At 42.5% G+C, this 21300-nt stretch overlaps 1 protein-coding gene across 1 annotated transcript in view; it reads right to left on the reverse strand.

Annotated features, from left to right (window-relative positions):
• LOC126234790 (putative inorganic phosphate cotransporter) overlaps positions 1-21300 on the reverse strand; it is a 153360-nt gene that overhangs the window by 12010 nt on the left and 120050 nt on the right. The window contains exons 7-8 of the mRNA XM_049943542.1: positions 14020-14152; positions 479-723 (exon numbers count right to left, since the gene is read on the reverse strand). Coding sequence (XP_049799499.1) covers positions 479-723; positions 14020-14152 — 378 coding nt within the window. The remainder of the gene's footprint in view (positions 1-478; positions 724-14019; positions 14153-21300) is intronic.

Genomic DNA, 21300 nt, shown 5'->3' on the forward strand with positions numbered 1-21300 from the left:
TTGAAAGGGCACGGCGGATTTCCTTCGCCATCCTTCCCTAATCCGACCCTGTGCTCCGTCTTTAATGACCTCTTGAAGGGACATTAAACACTAATCTTCTCCTCCTCGATCAGTAACCAAGAACCAGTTCCACCAGAGTCCTATATGCAATCCCCTTTACAGGTGCACCACTATTTCTAACATTCTTCCAATAAACCGAAGTCGACCATTCGCCTTCCCTACCAGAGTTCTCATATGCTCGTTCCATTTCATATTGCTTTGCAGAGTTACGCTCAGATATTTAAACGATTTGACTGTATCAAGCAGGATGCTAGTAATACTGTAACAGAACATTACAGGTTTGTTCTTCCTACTTATCCACATTATCTTACATTTTTCCACAGCAAGAACTGTTGTGTAATACCACAACTTATCCAATACTTCTATTCCTAATATCACTACTACTACTACTACGAATACACATTCCAGCAGTACTCACATTCTCCTTGACCACGGCTCCCACGTACAGCGGCGCAGCAATAGACATGAGTGTGGCGATGCCAGTGGTGATGCCCATCATGACGCCAGAGAAGTTCCGCGCCAGGTCGATGTGGTTGAGCTGGAAGCCCATGATGGTGACGCCATTGCAGCCCACAGCGACGGTCAGCAGCGCCACCGAGGCCGCCGGGTTCTCCACCTTGATGACGCTGAGCGCCAGCAGTGCCGCCGCTGGACACCAGTGACCTGAAACGACACACCGTGTAACGCCGGAAATGCATATCCTCCTATTTCCATCTATTGTACTATACATTTTTTCCTTATTTTGTAACCTGAAGATATGACATATCTGTGTCTTTATATATTGTAATTGTTTTATATATATGTAAATATTATTTGTATTTTGACGCTGAGTCTGGCCTAGGGAAAACTATGCTATCAAACGATTACATCGATAGGTCGTGTGGAGAACCAAAGTGTTTAGGATCTTTGGTAGTGTTAATTCTGCTGCGTGGAGCGTGGGCAGGGAGAGAGTGGCTGGAGTAGGGCGGTGGAGCAGGTGTGTGGTGTGACGCTCCCGCGAGTAGCCGTGCTTTCGGGGTTTGGCAGCATGAAATAGCGCTCGACTTGCTATGATAGTTTCTCACACGGTGTCGCGGACGGGAAGCTTTAGCTGGCGCACATCAAGAGCCCGTTTCGCCTGGTGACCGTGTCGAGAAGAAGGCGCGCCAACATCCAGCTTCTGCAACAGCGATGGCAGGCCTGAGCTTTTCAAACTGTTGCATCACAAAAATACAGAAACGTAGCATGAACCTTTGTTTCTCATTGTCCCAATTGCATTACCAAGCAGGGTCCCTTCTCTTCTGGAATGAACCCGAGTGTCGTTGAAATTCATACGCCAGCATTAAAGTAATATCATTTCATTTCACTGCTCTAATTTCAAAGTTCATTTAAAGTATTCATAGCTGGCTACAATATTTAGACTACAAAAGCAGAAATTACGAGTGCGAGTTTTGTTACCATATTTTAGCTTACCTGTGACTGCAGCTCAGCTTGGTACGTATAACTTTTACTATTGTTAATTGTTGAGAATCATTTAATTCAAGTTCAAAGTTAAATCTCTTATTTCTAAATTGCGTAGATTCAAGTAGCTTTTGAAATGATTGTTGAAGTAGCCCAAGATTAACCTTGTTTTATTGAATTTTGTAGTGCTTCAGAAACAAAGTTCACTATTAATTACAGTCACTAAATTAACTTTTAATTTTCCGGTTTTATTGATTCTTTTGCTAAATTAAGTCAGAGTGTAGCGAAATTTATTACTTCTGATATACATTCAGTTTTCACACAGCACGTGTCAACCTCCAGCTGCCACGCTTTTAGTGCTAATTATATTTGTATTAATCTTTCATTTTCAGTTATTATAGTAGTTGTCCATAGGACTGGCGACCGTAATTTTCCCCAAATGTCAAATATCTAATTAACCCCAATTAATTGTTAACGTAACGACCGCACATTTACTTTCTTTATTAATTTTACCCTTTTCTCAAAATTAATTTTCACCAATTTCATTTGCATTTTTCTTTTCATTTAGATGTAACCCTTTCCTCCCTCTTTACCGACAAATTAACTTCGGTGACGATTGCTTTTCTCAGATTTCCATTAGGTGCACGCGGTTTAATTTTTCACTGTCGTTAAGGTCGATAAGTGAGGAGCAGGTTACAACCCTACACTGCCCACGTGCTCTGTGCCTGTTCACCCTATAACGTGACTGCCGTTGAGGTAAGCGTTTGTGTGTTGTTGGCGGCTAGAACAGATAGCGCGTCCGACAATTGTGGTTGTTGCTCAGGTAAGGGGAGTTAAGTTATAGGCAGTGGCTGAGATACATTATGTGATTAAGAGTATCCGGACACCCCCAAAAACATACGTTTTTCATATTAGGTGCATTGTGCTCCCACCTATTGCCAGGTACTCCGTATCAGCGACCTCAGTAGGCATTAGACATCGTCAGAGAGCAGGGTGGGGCGCTCCGCGGAACCAACGGACTTCGAACGTGGTCTGGTGATTGGGTGTCACTTGTGTCACACGTCTGTACGCGAGATTTCCACTCCTAAACATCCCTAGGTCCACTGTTTCCGATGTGATAGTGAAGTGGAAACGTGAAGAGAGGCGAACAGCACAAAAGCGTACAGGCCGACCTCGTCTGTTGACTGACAGAGACCGCCGACAGTTGAAGAGGGTCGTAATGTGTAATAGGCAGACATCTATCCAGCCATCATACAGGAATTCCAAACTGCATTAGAATCCACTGCAAGTACTATGACAGGCCGTAGGTGAGAAAACTTAGATTCCATGGTCGAGCTGCTGCTCATAAGCCACACATCATGCAGGTAAATGCCAAACGACGCCTCGATTGCTGTAACCAACTTAAACATTGGATGAATAACAGTGGAAAAACGTTGTGTCGAGTGACGAATCACGGTAGACAATGTGGCGATCCTATGGCAGGGTGTGGGGATGGCGTATGCCCGGTGAACATCATCTGCAGTGTGTGTAGTGCCAACTGTAAAATTCGGAGGCGGTGGTGTTATGGTGTGGTCGCGTTTTTCATGGAGGGGGCTTGCATCCCTTCTTGTTTTCCTTGGCTCTATCACAGGACAGGCCTACATTGATGTTTAAGGCACCTTCTTGCTTCTCCCTGTTGAAGAGCAATTCGGGGATGGCGATTGCGTCCTTCAACACGATCGAGCACCTCTTCATAACGCACGGCCTGTGGCGGAGTGGTTACAACGCAATATCATACCTGTAATGGACTGGTCTGCACAGAGTCCTGACCTGAGTCCTATACAACACATTTGGGATGTTTTGGAACGCCGACTTCGTGCCAGGCCTCACCGACTGACATCGATACCTCTCCTCAGTGCAGCACTCCATGAAGAATTGGCTGCCATTCCCAAAGAGACCTTCCAGCACCTGATTGAACGTATGTCTGCGAGGGCGGAAGCAGTTATCAGGGCTAAGGGTGGGCCAACACCATATTGAATTCCAGCATTACCGATGGAGGGCGCCACGAACTTGGAAGTCAATTTCAGCCAGTTGTCGGACACTTTTGATTACATATTGTAGGAGCGCAGATGAGTATACTGTTATTCGATTCGGTATTAGTGAATGTGTTATTCATATTGTTAATCGGACTTCAGTATTTGTTTTTACACAATGGCTGCACCAGTCTGAGCACTTAGACTGAAGCTCCAAACGCCGCTGTGTTGAAACAGATTTTGGAGGAAGCAACAAACGGTTGTTTCAACCCGCAAATTTGCACATGCCTGTGTCGTTTGGCGGCTGTGCCTGCTTGAAAGTAATTTACCTACATTATATTATAGACAGTGGAAATAGCAGACTATATCGTTGGATATTATGCCAGAATACGTGCTAACCCCTAACACACACATAGATTTTGCTATCAAACCACAGCTCAGCATTTTACGTCCAGTCACATTTTTTCCTGCTCCTTCTTAAGCCCCATTCCTTTCTTAGAAACAGACCAATCAGAGAGCTTGTAAGCCAAGACATACGTATTTATATCCTCAAATCCCGATTCAACATTTTATCGTCCAATCGAATTTTTCAATTTCTTCTTAAACAACGCCACTTTCGTGGAAATTGGCCAGTCACAGAGCTTCTAATCCAGTGTACAGATATTTAAATCTCTCAATCTCAGCCCAGTATTTTTCTATCAAATGATATTTTTCAACTCCTTTTACTGAAGTGGATGTGTTTGAACTTTTATAACAGAGTATTTGATGACTTAGAAGCGCTCTGATTGATCTGTTTTCAAGAAACAGGTGTGGCTTAAGTAGGACCCGAAAAATTTTCTTGCGAGAGAGAGAGATGTGTGTATGTTTGTGTGTATGTATGTGTGTGCTGATTATGATGATGAAGCCGTGTGTAGGTTCTGCGAATTCTGACAAAGCTGTGTGGGTTCTGCAAGTGCCGACAAGATGGCGGTTCTGGGATACATACAGAGTGGCTGTTTCGTTTTAATGGTCTGTGAATGGGAGATCCAAATATATGTGTGTTGGTTTGGATTCTCTCTGATTGGGCAGTATCCAAGAAAGGGGAAGGGTTAAACAAGTACCCGAAAAAAAGTGACTGGGCAGTAAAATAGTGAGTGGTGCTTGGAAGAGCAAAATATGTGTGTGTGTTTTGGCTTATAAGCTCACTGATTCAATTACTTCCAAGAACGTGTTCGCCTCAGGGGCGGTGTGGGAACGGGATTGGGAAGGGAAGCAGAGAGAGTCCTCTCAGGTGCTGCTCCTCTCTGGCGTTAGTCGCATGAATTTCGTCCCGTAAGCCCACTGCATTCTTACTGACATAGGTGAAGCTCAAATGGGCAATGATCTACTGTGAGAAGAATTTGAAAGCTTACAAAAAGATATAAGTAGAAGCAAGGTTCCTGCAGTATACGATTTTTGCCCAGAATTATCAAGATCCGTGGGAGAACACGCCTTTATAGAACTGTCCCACCTCGGGTAGAGCATATTTCAGACAGGTGAAATACGCCAGACCTCTATAAAAATTTAATAATTCGTGTTACAAAAAAGTTAGCTGCTGCCTGAAGTGAGTGTCTCTGAAACACACATTTAATAACTGACGGTCATAAAATATTAACACTGAATACCTACAGAAGAATGAAACGACTGGTAGAAGTCGATTTGCAGGAGAACAGTTTAGGTTTAGGAGAAATGCGGACACATGCGAGACCATGCTGATCCTGCGACCTACCTTAGAAGACAGGTTGATGAAAGACAACCCTAGTTTACTGTCATTCCTTAAAACTGAAATTGAATTTCTGTAAGTACTAGAAGGGATAAAATACAGAGAGTAAACGATTATCTACAACTGGACTACAGTTGTAAGAGACGAAGGTAACTAAAGGAGAGTAAGCTGAAAAGGACTCCAAGAGGAAATTAGAAGAATTAGAAACCTTACGGTTTGAAAGGAGTTTATAAGAAGTCGATAAAAAACTAAAACTAAACGCCGTCCGAACAGGACTTGGAAGGCCGAACGTTACCGACCGGCCGCCGTGTCATCCTCAGCCCACAGGCGTCACTGGATGCGGATATGGAGAGGTACGTGGTCAGCACACAATTCTCGCAGCCGTATGTCAGTTTACGAGACCGGAGCCGCCTACTTCTCAATCAAGTAAGGCCTCAGTTTGCCTCATAAGGGCTGAGTGCACCCCCCTTGCTTACAGCGCTCGGGAGACTGAATGGTCACTCATCCAAGTGCTAGCCCAGCCCGACAGCACTTAACTTGCGTGATCCGACGGGAACCGGTGTTACCACTGCGGCAAGGCCGTTGGCATAAAAAGAGTATAAACAAAAACAAAACAGGGATAATGGAATTAAGTCAGGTTATGCTGAGAGAACTGGATTAAGTATCGAACCGCAATAAGTAAAGAGAATGTAATATCCAGACCGATAATACCTTCAACAAAAAAGCGTTATTTGGAAGTGAAACGTGCACCATAAATGTTACATTCAAGCAGAGGATAGAAGCCTTTCAAATTTGGTTCCACGGAAGATTGCTGAAGATCTGATAGGTATTCGGGAAAACCAATCGAGAAGGCCGGTTAATGACATAATTGCTGAGGCATCAAGGAATAGGTATTTTACTAACAGAGAAGATAACTGGAGGGACGGGGGATTCCCGAGGGAGACTAGGTCAATGCATCAATGCAGTAAGCAGGTTCAAGTGAAAGTAAGTTCTACATACACATGATGTAGGTTCCAGGCGCTGTGCAAGGATGAAGCTGCCTGAGACTGACGTGGAGACCTGTATAAACCAGTTATCGTACTGAAGACGACTGCGACAGCAGCAAGTCTTAATTAGAATATATTCAAGAATTATTTCAACCGACGTGACAAGTTACATCGTGTCGTTGTTGTGATCTTCAGTCCTGAGACTGGTTTGATGCAGCTCTCCATGCTACTCTATTCTGTGCAAGCTTCTTCATCTCCCAGTACATACTGCAACCTACATCCATCTGAATCTGCTTAATGTATTCATCTTCTCCTACCAACCGATCCCTTCTTCTAGTCAAGTTGTGCCACAAACTCCTCTTCTCCCAAATTCTGTTCAATACCTCCTCATTAGTTAAGTGATCTACCCATCAAATCTTCAGCATTCTTCTGTAGCAACACATTTGGAAAGCTTCTATTCTCTTCTTGTCCAAACTATTTATCGTCCACGTTTCACTTCCATACATGGCTACACTCTATACAAATACTTTAAGAAACGATTTCCTGACATTTAAATCTATACTCGATGTTAACAAATTTCTCTTCTTCAGAAACGCTTTCCTTGCCATTGCCAGTCTACATTTTATATCCTCTCTACTTCGACCGTCAACAGTTATTTTGCTCCCCAAATAGCAAAACTCCTTTACTACTTTAAGTGTCTCATTTCCTAATCTCATTCCCTCAGCATCACCTGACTTAATTCGACTACATTTCATTATCCTCGTTTTGCTTTTGTTGGTGTTCATCTCATATCCTCCTTTCAAGACACTGTCCATTCCGTTCAGCTGCTGTTCCAGGTCCTTTGCTGTCTCTGACAGAATTACAATGTCATCGGCGAACCTTAAAGTTTTTATTTCTTCTCCATGGATTTTAATACCTACACCGAATTTTTTTTTTGTTTCCTTTACTGCTTGCTCAATATACAGATTGAAAACATAGGGGAGAGGCTAAAACCCTTTCTCACTCCCTTCCCAACCACTGCTTCCCTTTCATGCCCCTCGACTCTTATAACTGCCATCTGGTTTCAAAATGTCGTGTTTGGCTATGTAGTGTGTGGTATCGGTTTACGACGGTAGAGGAGAGAGCCATGTGGTTAGATGATGAACACCATAGGCGACACCATTTTAGAGTTTTTTATATTCTGACGACTATGTGGAGATGCACCTTGGAAGACACGGCTGCAACAAGGGAAGAAGCCACGATGTTTGAATTTTATTATCATTTTTATTGTGCCTGGTGCATGTTCCATTTTAGCAAGTTTTATCAGGTTCTTTTACTTTTTATTATTCTGATGATGGAAGCTTGACTTCCGAAACGCGTCAATCTTAGGGTTTTACACTATAAACAAGTGGTTGAGCCGATATATTTTTTAACATTGACATTCACAACCACGACCTCTCATCCAGTATGGATAAAATCAAAGTTGCCCTTGTATTCTTCTAGTCGTTTTTTCGACCGTTCTTTTAATATTAACTACGTAGCTGTCTACACAACTACACGGAATCCTCCAAATTTCTGATTTTTTGCGATCATTCTTGGCCGACGTTAGGTGTTCACGTTCCTTCCGGATTGGTTTGTATATTACAGCGAGATTTTGTTTCGTCAAGATTTTTCTTATGTGGCCAGAAATGCCCTTAATGAACGCTAGGAAAACCCTGGATTCCACAGACGCCTGTACATCGCAATGATCTTATCGTAGCTGTCTTAACTTCTTTTTATTCCAGCTGACGAATATCCGTTCTTGAGCAACGCATCTATGGGATATTTCCGCGACAAGCAGCTCCGGTTCGCAGATGCTCCTTACTCTGTGCTCTAAGGATTATATAACTCCTGGAATTTGTCGTGAGTGTTGATTTGAATCCTGGTGTAGGTATCGGACAGTGTGCGTGGGTTTTCGGTATATATAAAAACATAAAACAAACTAAAACATAATCAAAAACCCAGAGCATAATGATCATCTTGGAAACACAACTTACACCGTTCGCATATGGTATTTTAAGTGCCATGAATACAGTTAAGGTACAGCTTACCTGATCATATTGGTTTGAAAACCACAGTGATGTACTAGGTATGATCCTATTTTGTGTAGTACAGCTTGCCTTCGACCGATCGCCAGAGGTAACACATGCAATAAGAGACAGAAAGAATATCATAATAGACTGATGGCTGACCCCCAGGTCTTTAGATTTGTTGTCTGGATCTTACCCACTTACGTAAAGAGTTAGATGACGTGCATACAACTGGCAGGATTCAGTGTTTTTAAACTGAAATTCAGCTGAGAAACACTGACCATATAAAATCCGTTACAACCGGGTATCAAGACTTGCTATCGGACAAGGCAGAATGGATAGATAACATTACTTCGAAATTTTTAAAATCACCAAAAGATTACTCAAGTTAGTTGTTAGAATGTACGGGACTGCAGACAAATTATAGGAATTTCATCCGCGCAGGCACGGAAGTAGTCTGTTCAATCGAAGAACCAATGATGTAAATAAAAGAATTGTTCAGGAGTGAATGGATATCAGTGATATTGGTTTGTGACATTACTGTCCTCAGTGAAAGTCAGAAAGAATTGCTGGACCTGTTGGACAGAATGAACAACCTACTTGAGCGCAGGACATGGACTGAAAGTTTATGAAAGAAAGACGAAAGTAGTAATGAAGAGTGTAAATGGGATTAACGATAAACTTAACATAAAAATTGGAGACCATTTAGCAGACTAAGGGAAGAGAAAAAAACCCATGACGGAGTAAGCAAGGAAAATGTGAAAAGCAAACTAGCATATGCAAAAAGAGCATTCCTCTATAAAAGTAGTTTATCTGTATCAAAGATAGGCCCTAATTAGAGAAATTTCTGAGATTTTTTTTTGGAACGCAGCTTTGTATGTAGCGAACCATGGACTATGAGAGAAACGGAAAAAAAGAAAATCTGTACGATTCATATACAATGTTACAAAAGGACGCTCAAAATTACATAGGCTAATAAGATAAGAAATGAGTGCGCCGTCTGTAGAATCTGTGTAAAACACTGACAAGAGCAAGGGACAGGATGGCAGGATCTCTGTAAAGACATCGGGTAACATGTTCCGTGGAAATGGGGAGAAACATAGAGGGCAAGTACTGTGGCGGAAGAAAGAGAATGCAATATGTACTACAAATAATTATAATCGATATGGTTGGGTATGAGTGCTACTCTGAGATGAAGAGGTTGGCACAGAAGTCCTGACGGGTCGGATCAAGCCAATCAGAAGACTGATGAAAAAAGAAATCTAGGCACACGCAGGATTGGACTGAAATTTTTTTGATAAGCGAAACACAACGTATTGTCGGATGGTGAGCCGTCAACAGAAAGGAAATACGAATCATGTTTTAAATAATCAAAATATCCACGGGTGTACTGCCGGTCTACAGTGTCCAACGGGCACAATATTTCGGCGATCATACATGTCGCCATCATCAGGTGAACTGACGGACTGAGCTCCTGTGAACGTGCCGGCACGGAGATCCGTACACTATGGCTGATCAGGTGGAACTGGGTTCGGTCGCGGCGGTGGCGGATTTAAATACCCTCCGCCCGCGGCGCGCTCACTCCGCCGTCCGCGCCCCGCGCCACGGTCGCGCGGTGGAACAGATTGCGACGGCGTCTGAGATGACGTCGGTGTGATGGCTCCGTCCGCCGTGGTCGTCACAACTATACGTTTGCTCGATGTACTCTTGATTAACACAATCGCTGGTTCCCAAGCCTTGCTAAGATTATAGCCACAGTCACGATTTATGAGGTCGTCATTGGTGCGAATTTCGATGGCCTCTCTAACAACGCTGTCCCAGTATCTCGACGTCTGTACCAGAATCCTCGTGCGTTCATACTCCATAGCGTGATTTTCCGACAAACAATGTTCAGCGACCGCCGACTTGCTCGGATACATCAGTCGAGTGTGCCTCTGGTGTTCACGGCATCGATCCTCGACGGTACGCATCGTCTGACCAATATACGACTTGCCACATTGACACGGAATCTGGTACACGCCGGCCTTCCTCAAACCGAGGTCATCTTTGGCGCTCCCCACCAGTGCACGAGTTTTATTCGGAGGACAAAACACCGTTCCGACCCGGTGTTTCTTCAAAATGCGGGCGATCTTTCCCGAGAGTGCGCCTGTATATGGGATAAACGCAGTGCCTACCTCCTCCCTCGTGATTTCATCCATATCCACAGGTTGTGCTGTAGTGGTTGGGCGGAGAGCACGTTGAATCTGCCACTCTGAGTACCCATTTTTTCGAAATACAGTTCTCAGATGTTCCAATTCCTGGGGTAGACTCTCTGCGTCAGAGATAGTGCGCGCCCTATGTACTAGAGTTTTAAGTACCCCATTCCTCTGTGAAGGGTGGTGGCAGCTGTCTGCGTGCAAATACAGATCAGTGTGCGTTGACTTCCGATACACCCCACGACCTAGGGTGCCGTCAGGCCTTCTCTTGACCAAGACGTCAAGGAAAGGTAGTTTACCCTCCGTTTCAGTCTCCATAGTGAATTCGATGTTGGGGTGTATGGAGTTTAGATGTGTAAGGAAGTCAAGGAGTTTATCCATACCATGTGGCCAGATGACGAAAGTGTCGTCCACGTAACGGAAAAAGCAAGTAGGTTTCCATTCGGATGACGACAGGGCTTCCTCCTCGAAGTTCTCCATATACAAATTCGCTACCACCGGTGAGAGTGGGCTACCCATGGCGACTCCCTTCGTCTGTTCGTAGTATTCTCCATTAAAAAGAAAATACGTGGAAGTCAAGACATGCCTAAAAAGTTCATATTATAGCTTGAAATAAGTAGAATAAATGAAGAATCACCCAAAAAACCAAAGCCTTCACAGAAAAGAAAGCGAAATATTGATCAGTGGAAGAAAAATAAAGTAAAACGTCGACAAAATGCTGGACAGCAGTATAAGTCTTTAAAATCCACAAGATTGTTCAGGCAGCTACTATAGGGAGTCCCTGTACTTTTTAAATAAATGCTTCACAAAACTGCTTGGAGAGGAAGAAAACATTTTTCATTCATTTTGGGACATAGGAAACTTTAATGCCCAGGATAGTTACCTGATGAGCTGTATGAAAATGGAACCAAAAAAGGGGAGGTTTGTTCACTATTTAAATACAAATGGCTTAATATTTTGTATATTTATTTCATTTTGTTATATTTGTCATAATTTCTTTCAAAGCTATCCAAAAAAGACTTCCAAGAAACTATCATCCAGGGATGTTACATTTTCTTATAATCTGAGGCTATGCGGAATAGAAGTCATGTTCTCCAAGGAAGCTTTCCTAAGGGTCGTGGCTTACAGATACAAGCACGAAGAGTGAGGAATTTGCAACATCAAATGAAGCAGGGATTTACAGTGCCAAAAGAAGATGGAAGAGGTTTGTATGTTACTCTGTGCTATAAGTTAGGGATGTACTCAAATGGTTCAAATGGCTCTGAGCACTATGGGACTCAACTGCTGAGGTCATTAGTCCCCTAGAACTTAGAACTAGTTAAACCTAACTAACCTAAGGACATCACAACCATCCATGCCCGAGGCAGGATTCGAACCTGCGACCGTAGCGGTCTCGCGGTTCCAGACTGCAGCGCCAGAACCGCGCGGCCGCTTCGGCCGGCTGGATGTACTCAAACTGAGTGCTATACAAATATTTCTATTAGGAAGAGGATATTAAGTTCATCTTTTTTTCTTTCAGGAAAACGTGGAAACTACCCACATAAATTTCAAGACGAAGCTGTACAAAGTGTTAGAGAATTTCTCAATGCCATACCGAAATATAACAGTCATTACAGTAGGCAACAGAACCACAACAAAATGTATTTGGATTGTGATGTCCTTCCTTATTTCGAGATAAATACTCAGAATACTTCAAGGAAAAGCAGGTTCCTGCAGTATCTGAAAGTAAATTCAGAGAAATTTCGTATCTCAATTTAACATAGGCTTCAAACTACCAAAAAGTGACACCTGTTCAAAATGTGATGGATTTCTAATTGCAATGAATAACCAAGAATTATGTGCAGAAGAAGTCATAGAAAAGAAACAACAATATGAACTGCATCTCAAAAAGGCTGATTGAGGACAAAATATGATTACACCTTTAACTGCTCTGGCTAAATAAAATTCGAAAGAGCATCGTGTGATAGCAATGGACATGCAGCAAACGTTCCCCACACCTAAACTAACTGTTGGTCCAGCATTTTCAAGAGGAAAATATGGACAAAAACTGTGGTATCCACAACTGTGGTATCTACAACTGTGGAACAAATAAGAGTTATATGTTCCTGTGAAGCGAGAAAGATGAAGGACGGGGTTCAGATGAGGTTGGGAGCTGCTTATTGAAGTACTTGAAGATAACTAATCTTCAGACAAAACATCTCCACATAATCAGAGACAACTGCAAGGGTCAGCCAAAGAATTGGACTATTATTGCTTTGGAAAGGTCCCTTGTTGCTACCAGAAGATATGATTCTGTCCAGCATTACTGCCCTGTGGTAGGTCACACCATGCTACCTTGCAATCGTGATTTTGGTCGCATTGAACGGTATGGAAGAAACAGACGTCCAATAGTGTACACTCCAGATGAATGGGCAGAAGTAATAAAATCTGCGAGTCCAAAACATTTCATTGTAACTAAAATGGAAAGAGAAGACTTCGGAAGTTTGGAAAGCCTGAAGACATTGATCTCAAAATGTACAGAATCCACGTCTGGAGATCCCCACCATTTCAGTGAAGCTACTCAATTTGAGTCTGAAGATCCCTTCAAGCTAAGTGTAAAGCACTCTTATTCAGACATCAGAGCTTTCATGTCAGTGGATATTCATGTCAAAAAGAAAGGAAGGCTAGTTGAACCAAACCCATATCAGCTGCCAATAAAGTACAGAAAGCCACTACCAATTACCCAGAAAAAAATTGATGATGTACTGTCTCTTATGCAATACATAAATACAGAAAATCAAGATTTCTTTCAGTCATGTACTGGAAATAACGTGTACAATGATGAGGTAGAGGAACTTCCTAGATGTAACTGTATCAATGAAAAAGTAATTTATACATCTCAGATACCTGATATGTATATATTAATGTGTAAAAATTATATATTCTGCTAGCTGTATAAGATTATTTAAAATAAATCCTTACAAATCCATACTTCATGCTTTAAACAATTTTTTGAGAGATATAGTCATAAGCCACCGTTGACTACACCTTAATTGGAATCATTCTAAAATTAATATTTTATAGCATGCAGAGAGTTGACTATGTAACAACATGCTTCGCAAGTATTAAGCAAGTGTTTGCAGTAGAAATAAGGTTTCTATTTCGTATTAAATATTTTCAGACCTCTGTGGAGCTTTAAACTCGCTGTATCTCAAAACTTGTTCGATGTGGCTTATGACTATATCTCTCCGACCCCTTCATTTGTTTTATCCCCGTAAATTCCCACAAGAAATGGAATTGTCAGATGCTCGTAAAAATACTCCTTTTACCACTTTAAAGAATTCTGGAAATGGAATAGTCAGAGAATTTAGCATTTATTACAAGAAAATGTGCGTCATGTAATCCACCTTATGGCTGTGTTTCAAAAATGTATATGCTGTTGATAAGCATGTACTTTAGGTGATTCTTAATTATTATACAAAGACTTTATCACGCCTACTTAGTTTACAGGGATACTAATCAAAAGTGACAGAGTATGATTAACGTCAATTTTCTTACCAAATGTGTTGATCACTTTCCTCAAAGCTCCAGTGCTGAGCATTTGTCTCCTCTGCACAAAGTTTACAATCCAGCTAGCCACAAGGCTAACGGCCCAGGCTACAATGTACGGTAGCGCAGAAAGTATTCCATTCTGTAAGAGAATATTAAACAGATTGTAAGCATCATGAGTATTTACATTACATAAACATTAATATTATCAACAGCAAGTTACTTCCAAAACCAGAGTTAAGTTATATTATTATCAAACGCCAATAAATCTCTTTTGCTTAAGAAATTTGAGAACAAGGAATGTGAAATTGATTGGTGCACTTATGTTCCTTTATACTGCCTGTATATAATACTCCTGCCTGCGTCCACAAATAACTTTTCTGTCAGGAAAAGTGCCCAAGAAGAATCTTAGACCCCCACAGATAATCAAACAATTTGTCAAATTTTGCGAGTTTGTCAAATTATTTGACTTTGCTTACGTTTTTGTCGAACAGAGTAGGGGGTGAAAGAAATTTCGATGGACAAACAGTTTCGATTTGATAGATAAGTTTGACGGTTTGGTTGGTTGGTTGTTTTAGGGGAAGGAGACCAGACAGCGAGGTCATCGGTCTCATCGGATTAGGGAAGGACGGGGAAGGAAGTTGGCCGTGCCCTTTGAAAGGAACCATCCCAGCAATTTGACGGTTTACTCTTGGCTTTGTTAAAGAAAAGCCCATTCCCTGTTAGAATTCTGATGTAGCTCATTTTGAGCGAGAAATAATCAGTGCTGTAGCTCGTCTTGTATCAGTCAAAGATCACATGCCATTATGAAAATGGCAAAGACGTTAAATGTTACGACTTCCCATCATAGTGTAAAATATTAAAATTTTACGCACGTCGTTATAATAATGTGCTCAGTGTGCAAATTTTTAAACTTAGTAATTTACTACATTAGCGAGATATCGCAAAGCTGTAGGTAAACGTTGAACAACTGGAAGAGACTTGTCTTCTTTTGCAGTAGAGGAGCAAAGATATTCTAACAAGTTATTAAAAGTTGGCTCTCCCTACCCTACAGCCACCACGCCCGTGCACACACGTTCCCACAAGCAGCAGCACATCTTCCCCCATCCCTTCGCTGTTATCCCTCCCCCTCAACACCACAGCCTCCATCTTACCCCCACCACCCACAGATTCCTTACACTGTCAGACACAGATGCCGTACACAGTGTGGCCTCAGCGGACAGAGACAGTGGTCTTGTGTATGTGAAATGTGCTTGTGTGAATGTGTGCATGCTTTCCACTTTATAAGAAGGCCTTTTGGTCTAAAACTCAAGTGTATAGCAAGTCTTTTTGTTGTGCTTACCTGTGACTCAAGGTCTCTTCTGCATGATGAGTAGTAATTCACCCTTTTCATAATACTGTCATTAATCCATCCCAGATTTCCCAGTGTTATATTTAATTTGAAGTCCCTCCCCACTCCTGCGTTTTTCTATCTGCCTGTATGTGAAAGCTAGTCTCAGGTATAACTGCAGATACTCTGATTCAGGTTTTTATCAATAGATAGACTGCTTTACAACGAAAGTTTGTGTATATAATTTACTACCCCTAAGCTTGACATGTCGTCTAGCCATAGATACTTAGTGCTACCCATGCAAAGCCGAGGTGGGTCACTAGTTTAGGTATAACTACTCCTTCGCACCATACTAAACGGTAATTGCTGTAACCACAATTCATCTCAGAAAACTTTTTCCTACTAAACTAACTACTGTTACTTGGAAACAAGATTTCAACACTGAATCTAGAACTATGTAAATCAAAATAGTTTTCAATTGGTCAGAATTAAGAAATGCAAAAGCGAAACAGACAGTAAATTTAAAAAATTTTGAACAACCCCTATAAGCCTATACACTGGCCAAATCTCAGCCTTCAGTATTGCAACCCCAGACTTCGTGACGATGCAGTATGTTCCACATGGCCTACCTATAAATATATAAATATATATTTTACTTTCCCCAAATTTTAGTAGATTTGCTTCTGAACACAGTGCACGTTATTGTATATAAAGCCAGGCAGAGCCATCTATGGGTTGCGACAGTGGCTACATAATAGGCTATATGCAGGCCTAATATCAAAAACTATCTCAGTGCCCATATTTCGACCAAAATTTTTCTTGTTGCTGCTAGTGTACACAGGAATCGCCGCTGTTTACTGTTTTTTGAGAAAAAAATAAAGCTATCATAAACCATTTGAAGTTAGTTAAATCCAAATTGAATAGTGAGTGAGCAAGCAGACAACACCCTTGACTACAAAGAGAAGTGGAGGCAGGGAACTAAATTTGCCTCGAACACGGCGGACGTGTAGTCGCCCAACGAAATTTTAACTTGGGCGCTGCATACATCTTACGGATGTCCAATTGCACACTTTCTCTCATCTATTGCCTCGGTCATCCATATATAATTATCATCATCTTAACAAGTTTACTTACATGTCGAAATAGGCATTCCAACCGAACTCTTTCTGCTCATTCAGAATTAGATCTGGACCCGCTTTTTGTCAGTATAAATTGTAGGCTCCTCCAAAAAGTTAAGCTATCGTTCCTTTTGAAAGAGATTAGGATGTTCTAATTTTGCTCAATGTTCGTGATTGATCCTCAAGAATACTACGACAACGTTCGCTTTTTTTCTCTTTTGATCATTTCTTTCGCTGTCCGTTCAGTCGTAGTTAACAACTGCGGTAAATACAACTCATCAACAGGCTCTAGACTTTGTAACGTACTTGATTCCAATTGTTACTATAAGGATCTAAAAAATCAGTGGGTTTAAGCCCACAGCCGATTTTAATGCTACTTGCCAACGTTGGTGTCTAGGGGACAGTCGCAAAAAATGATGAATAACCCGATATACAGTTCTTAATAATAGTGAACTGCAGGTATGAGCGTGGTCAGTGGCGTCAAATACACTAATGGCCATTAAAATTGCTACACCACGAAAATGACGTGCTACAGACGCGAAATTTAACCGACAGGAAGAAGATGCTGCAATATGCAAATGATTAGCTTTTCAGAGCATTCACACAAGGTAGGCGCCGGTGGCGACAGCTACAGCGTGCTGACATGAGGAAAGTTTCCAACCGATATCTCATACACAAACAGCAGTTGACCGGCGTTGCCTAGTGAAACGTTGTTGTGATGCCTAGTGTAAGGAGGAGAAATGCGTACCATCACGTTTCCGACTTTGATAAAGGTCGGATTGTAGCCTATCGCGATTGCGGTTTATCGTATCGTGACATTGCTGCTCGCGTTGGCCGGGATCCAATGACTGTTAGCAGGATATGGAATCGGTGGGTTCAGAAGGGTATTACGGAACGCCGTGCTGGATCCCAACGGCCTCGTATCACTAGCAGTCGAGATGACAGGCATCTTATCCGCATGGCTGTAACGTATCGTGCACCCACGTCTCGATCCCTGAGTCAACAGATGGAGACGTTTGCAAGACAACAACCATCTGCACGAACAGTTCGACGACATTTGCAGCAGCATGGACTGTCAGCTCGGAGACCATGGCTGCGGTTGCCCTTGACGCTGCTTCACAGACAGAAACGCCTGCAATGGTGTACTCAACGACGAAACCGGGTGCACGAATGGCAAAACGTCATTTTTTCGGATGAATCCAGGTTCTGTTTACCGCATCATGATGGTCGCATCCGTGTTTGGCGACATCGCGGTGAACGCACATTGGAAGCGTATATTCGTCATCGCCATACTGACGTATCACCTGGCGTGATGGTATGGGATGCCATTGGTTGCACGTCTCGGTCACCTCTTGTTCGCACTGACGGCACTTGGAACAGTGGACGTTACATTTCAGATGTGTTACAACCCGTGGCTCTACCCTTCATTCGATCTCTGCGAAAGCCTACATTTCAGCAGAATAATGCACGACCGCATGTTGCAGGTCCTGTACGGGCCTTTCTGGATACAGAAAATGTTCGACTGCTGCCCTGGCCAGCACATTCTCCAGATCTCTCTGGTCAATGGTGGCCGAGCAACTGGCTCGTCACAATACGCCAGTCACTACTCTTGATGAACTGTGGTATCCTGTTGAAGCTGCATGGGTAGCTGTACCTGTACACGCCATCCAAGCCCTGTTTCACTCAATGCCCAAGCGTATCAAGGCCGTTATTACGGCCAGAGGTGGTTGTTATGGGTACTGATTTCTCAGGATCTATGCACCCGAATTGCGTGAAAATGTAATCACATGTCAGTTCTAGTATAATATATTTGTCCAATGAATACCCGTTTATCATCCGCATTTCTTCTTGGTGTAGCAGTTTTAATGGCCAGTAGTGTAATAATATTTCAAACACTAGCTAGTTGACGTTTACAATTAAAAATGTTTATTAAAGAGCGTGAAAGCAACATAAGAAGCGAATCTTTCGCAACAGCTAAATGCTAAGCGTAACTGACCACGTTACTGTTCAATACCAAAATTATCGTGGATAACTGTGGAAAAATGCATAATGCTATATACAGTTATTGTTCACCACGTTGTCGTAAAATTTTACAAGTTCAAGAGCTTTTGCTGAAAATTTAAAGTTCACCAGACCAGCAAGCGATATATATGCAACTCCAGATGCAATTCTGCAAAAAGTTACAGTTCCTGTAATAAATGTCGAAACTGTTCTAACTTATCAGAACTCTTGTGTGAAATTTTAAAAATCCATAAAACTGTAGCCCGAAACATATCTGCCGCTTACAAACAGAGACAGACACGGCGTTCGTGAAAACATTTGTCCATTCTCGTTCAACTCTCGGAATGGACTGTAGCGTGCCAGTCTGTCCAACGCCCTTAAATAACCGTGATCTACATTTGTGAACTGTTACTAAAATATTACATATTGGTTAGAACTAGAATTTCACCAGCTTCAAATTAGATTTTTGCTGGAATTCATCGGTTTTTGGTTATTTACATTTTAATTGGTGAGATAGTTAACTTGCCCAAGTTGCTATCAGTTATCATTAAACACAATGAAACTCACATGCTTATGGATAGCTCTATAGCTATAATTATGATTAAATACGTTGATAATTATTGGAATGAACATTCCTGCTTATAATTTAAAATTTATTACATTGAAAAAACTATTTCGATAGAGCTGTTCAAACGTTGTCTTTGGAAACTTTGCCCTTTCAAATCCCTTAAGGTATTAAGAACTTATTAATTTCTTAAGTCAATTGGTGTTTCTGAATCTTACATCTTCCATATCTGAAATACCATTTTGTCTGTCCAGAGGGCATTTAGACGCACATTGTCATCTCTCAGGAGGGTCTGCAGCGAATTGACACATGGTGCAGGCAATTGAATCTCAATGTAGACAAGTGTAATGTGCTGCGAATACATAGAAAGAAAGATCCCTTATCATTTAGCTACAATATAGCAGGTCAGCAACTGGAAGCAGTTAATTCCATAAATTATCTGGGAGTACGCATTAGGAGTGATTTAAAATGGAATGATCACATAAAGTTGATCGTCGGTAAAGCAGATGCCAGACTGAGATTCATTGGAAGAATCCTAAGGAAATGCAATCCGAAAACAAAGGAAGTAGGTTACAGTACCCTTGTTCGCCCACTGTTTGAATACTGCTCAGCAGTGTGGGATCCGTACCAGATAGGGTTTGGTGGAAGAGATAGAGAAGATCCAACGGAGAGCAGCGCGCTTCGTTACAGGATCATTTAGTAATCGCGAAAGGGTTACGGAGATGATAGATAAACTCCAGCGGAAGACTCGGCGGGAGAGACGCTCAGTAGCTCGGTACGGGCTTTTGTTGAAGTTTCGAGAACATACCTTCACCGAGGAGTCAAGCAGTATATCGCTCCTTGCTACGTATATCTCACGAAGAGACCATGAGGATAAAATCAGAGAGATTAGAGCCCACTCAGAGGCATACCGACAATCCTTCTTTCCACGAACAATACGAGACTGGAATAGAAGGGAGAACCGATAGAGGTACTCAAGGTACCCTCCGCCACACATCGTCAGGTGACTTGCGGAGTATGGATGTAGATGTAGATGTAGATGTGTTTAATTTGCTGTTTTTTCCCTAACTTGTAGCCATGATGGTAGGTATTATATGTATTTTGTAGCCGTGAAATTAATTTCCGGCCCCTGACTGCCACCGTGTCTGCATCTGAACTTCACTTGTGATGTTCAGGCTGTGTTTGGAGGTAGCACGTGGCTGACACTTGCAGTTGTATGGGGCAACCAAGCAGATTATGGTGGCCTTGAAGCCTTCCCTGATGCAAATATCTTGGCCTGGAAGACATGGAGTATAGCAGAGACTACAGGACTCTTGGCTAAACAACTATATGGAACGCTTGTTCCAAGTATGCCATTTGTTTTGACAACTCACACCCCCGGCGTCCTGCAACAGCCAAGCGCCCGTGTCCTTCTCTCTGATAGTGTAAACACTCCAGACTACCTGCTGCCTTCCTGTCAGCCGGTTTACTTTGTGGCCTCTCGTTTCTGCCAAAGCAGGGACGGAAAGTGTCGTCTGCTGGGCGAAACAAACGACTCCAGTGGTCATCTCCTCACGAGCGATGCTCGCCTGTGCCAACACTTGCACACACCACGCCCTTTCGCCTGTCGAGCTGCATCTACACTGAAGACCCAAAGAAACTGGTACACCTGCATAATTTCGTGTAGAGACTCCCACCCACTCTCCCCCTCCCCCGAGCACGCAGAAGTGCCGCAACACGAAGTGGCATGAACTCGACTAATGTCTGAAGTAGCGCTGGAGGGAATTGACACCATGAATCCTGCCGGGCTGTCCAAAAATCCAGAAGAGTACCCGAAGGTGAAGATCTCTTCTGAACAGCACGTTGTAAGGCATCCCAGATATGCTCAATAATGTTCATGTCTGAGGAGTGTGGTGGCCAGCGGAAGTGTTTAAACTTAGAAGAATGTCCCTGGAGCCACTCTGTAGCAATTCTGGACGTGCGGGGTGTTACATTCTCCTTATGATATTGCCCAAGACCGTCGGAATTCACAATGGATACGAATGGATGCAGGTCATCAGACAGGATGCTTACGTACGTGTCACCTGTCAGAGTCGTATCTAGACTTATCAGGGGTCCCATATCACTCCAACTGCACACGCCCCACTCAGTTACAGAGCCTCCACCAGCTTGAACACTCCCCTGCTGACATTCAGCGTCCATGGGTTCATGAGATTGTCTCCATACCCGTACACGTAAATCCGCTCGATACAACTCGAAACGAGACTCGCCCGACCAGGCAACACGTTTCCAGTCAT

This window comes from Schistocerca nitens, chromosome 1 (assembly GCF_023898315.1).
Source record: "Schistocerca nitens isolate TAMUIC-IGC-003100 chromosome 1, iqSchNite1.1, whole genome shotgun sequence".
Classification (NCBI taxonomy): domain Eukaryota; kingdom Metazoa; phylum Arthropoda; class Insecta; order Orthoptera; family Acrididae; genus Schistocerca; species Schistocerca nitens.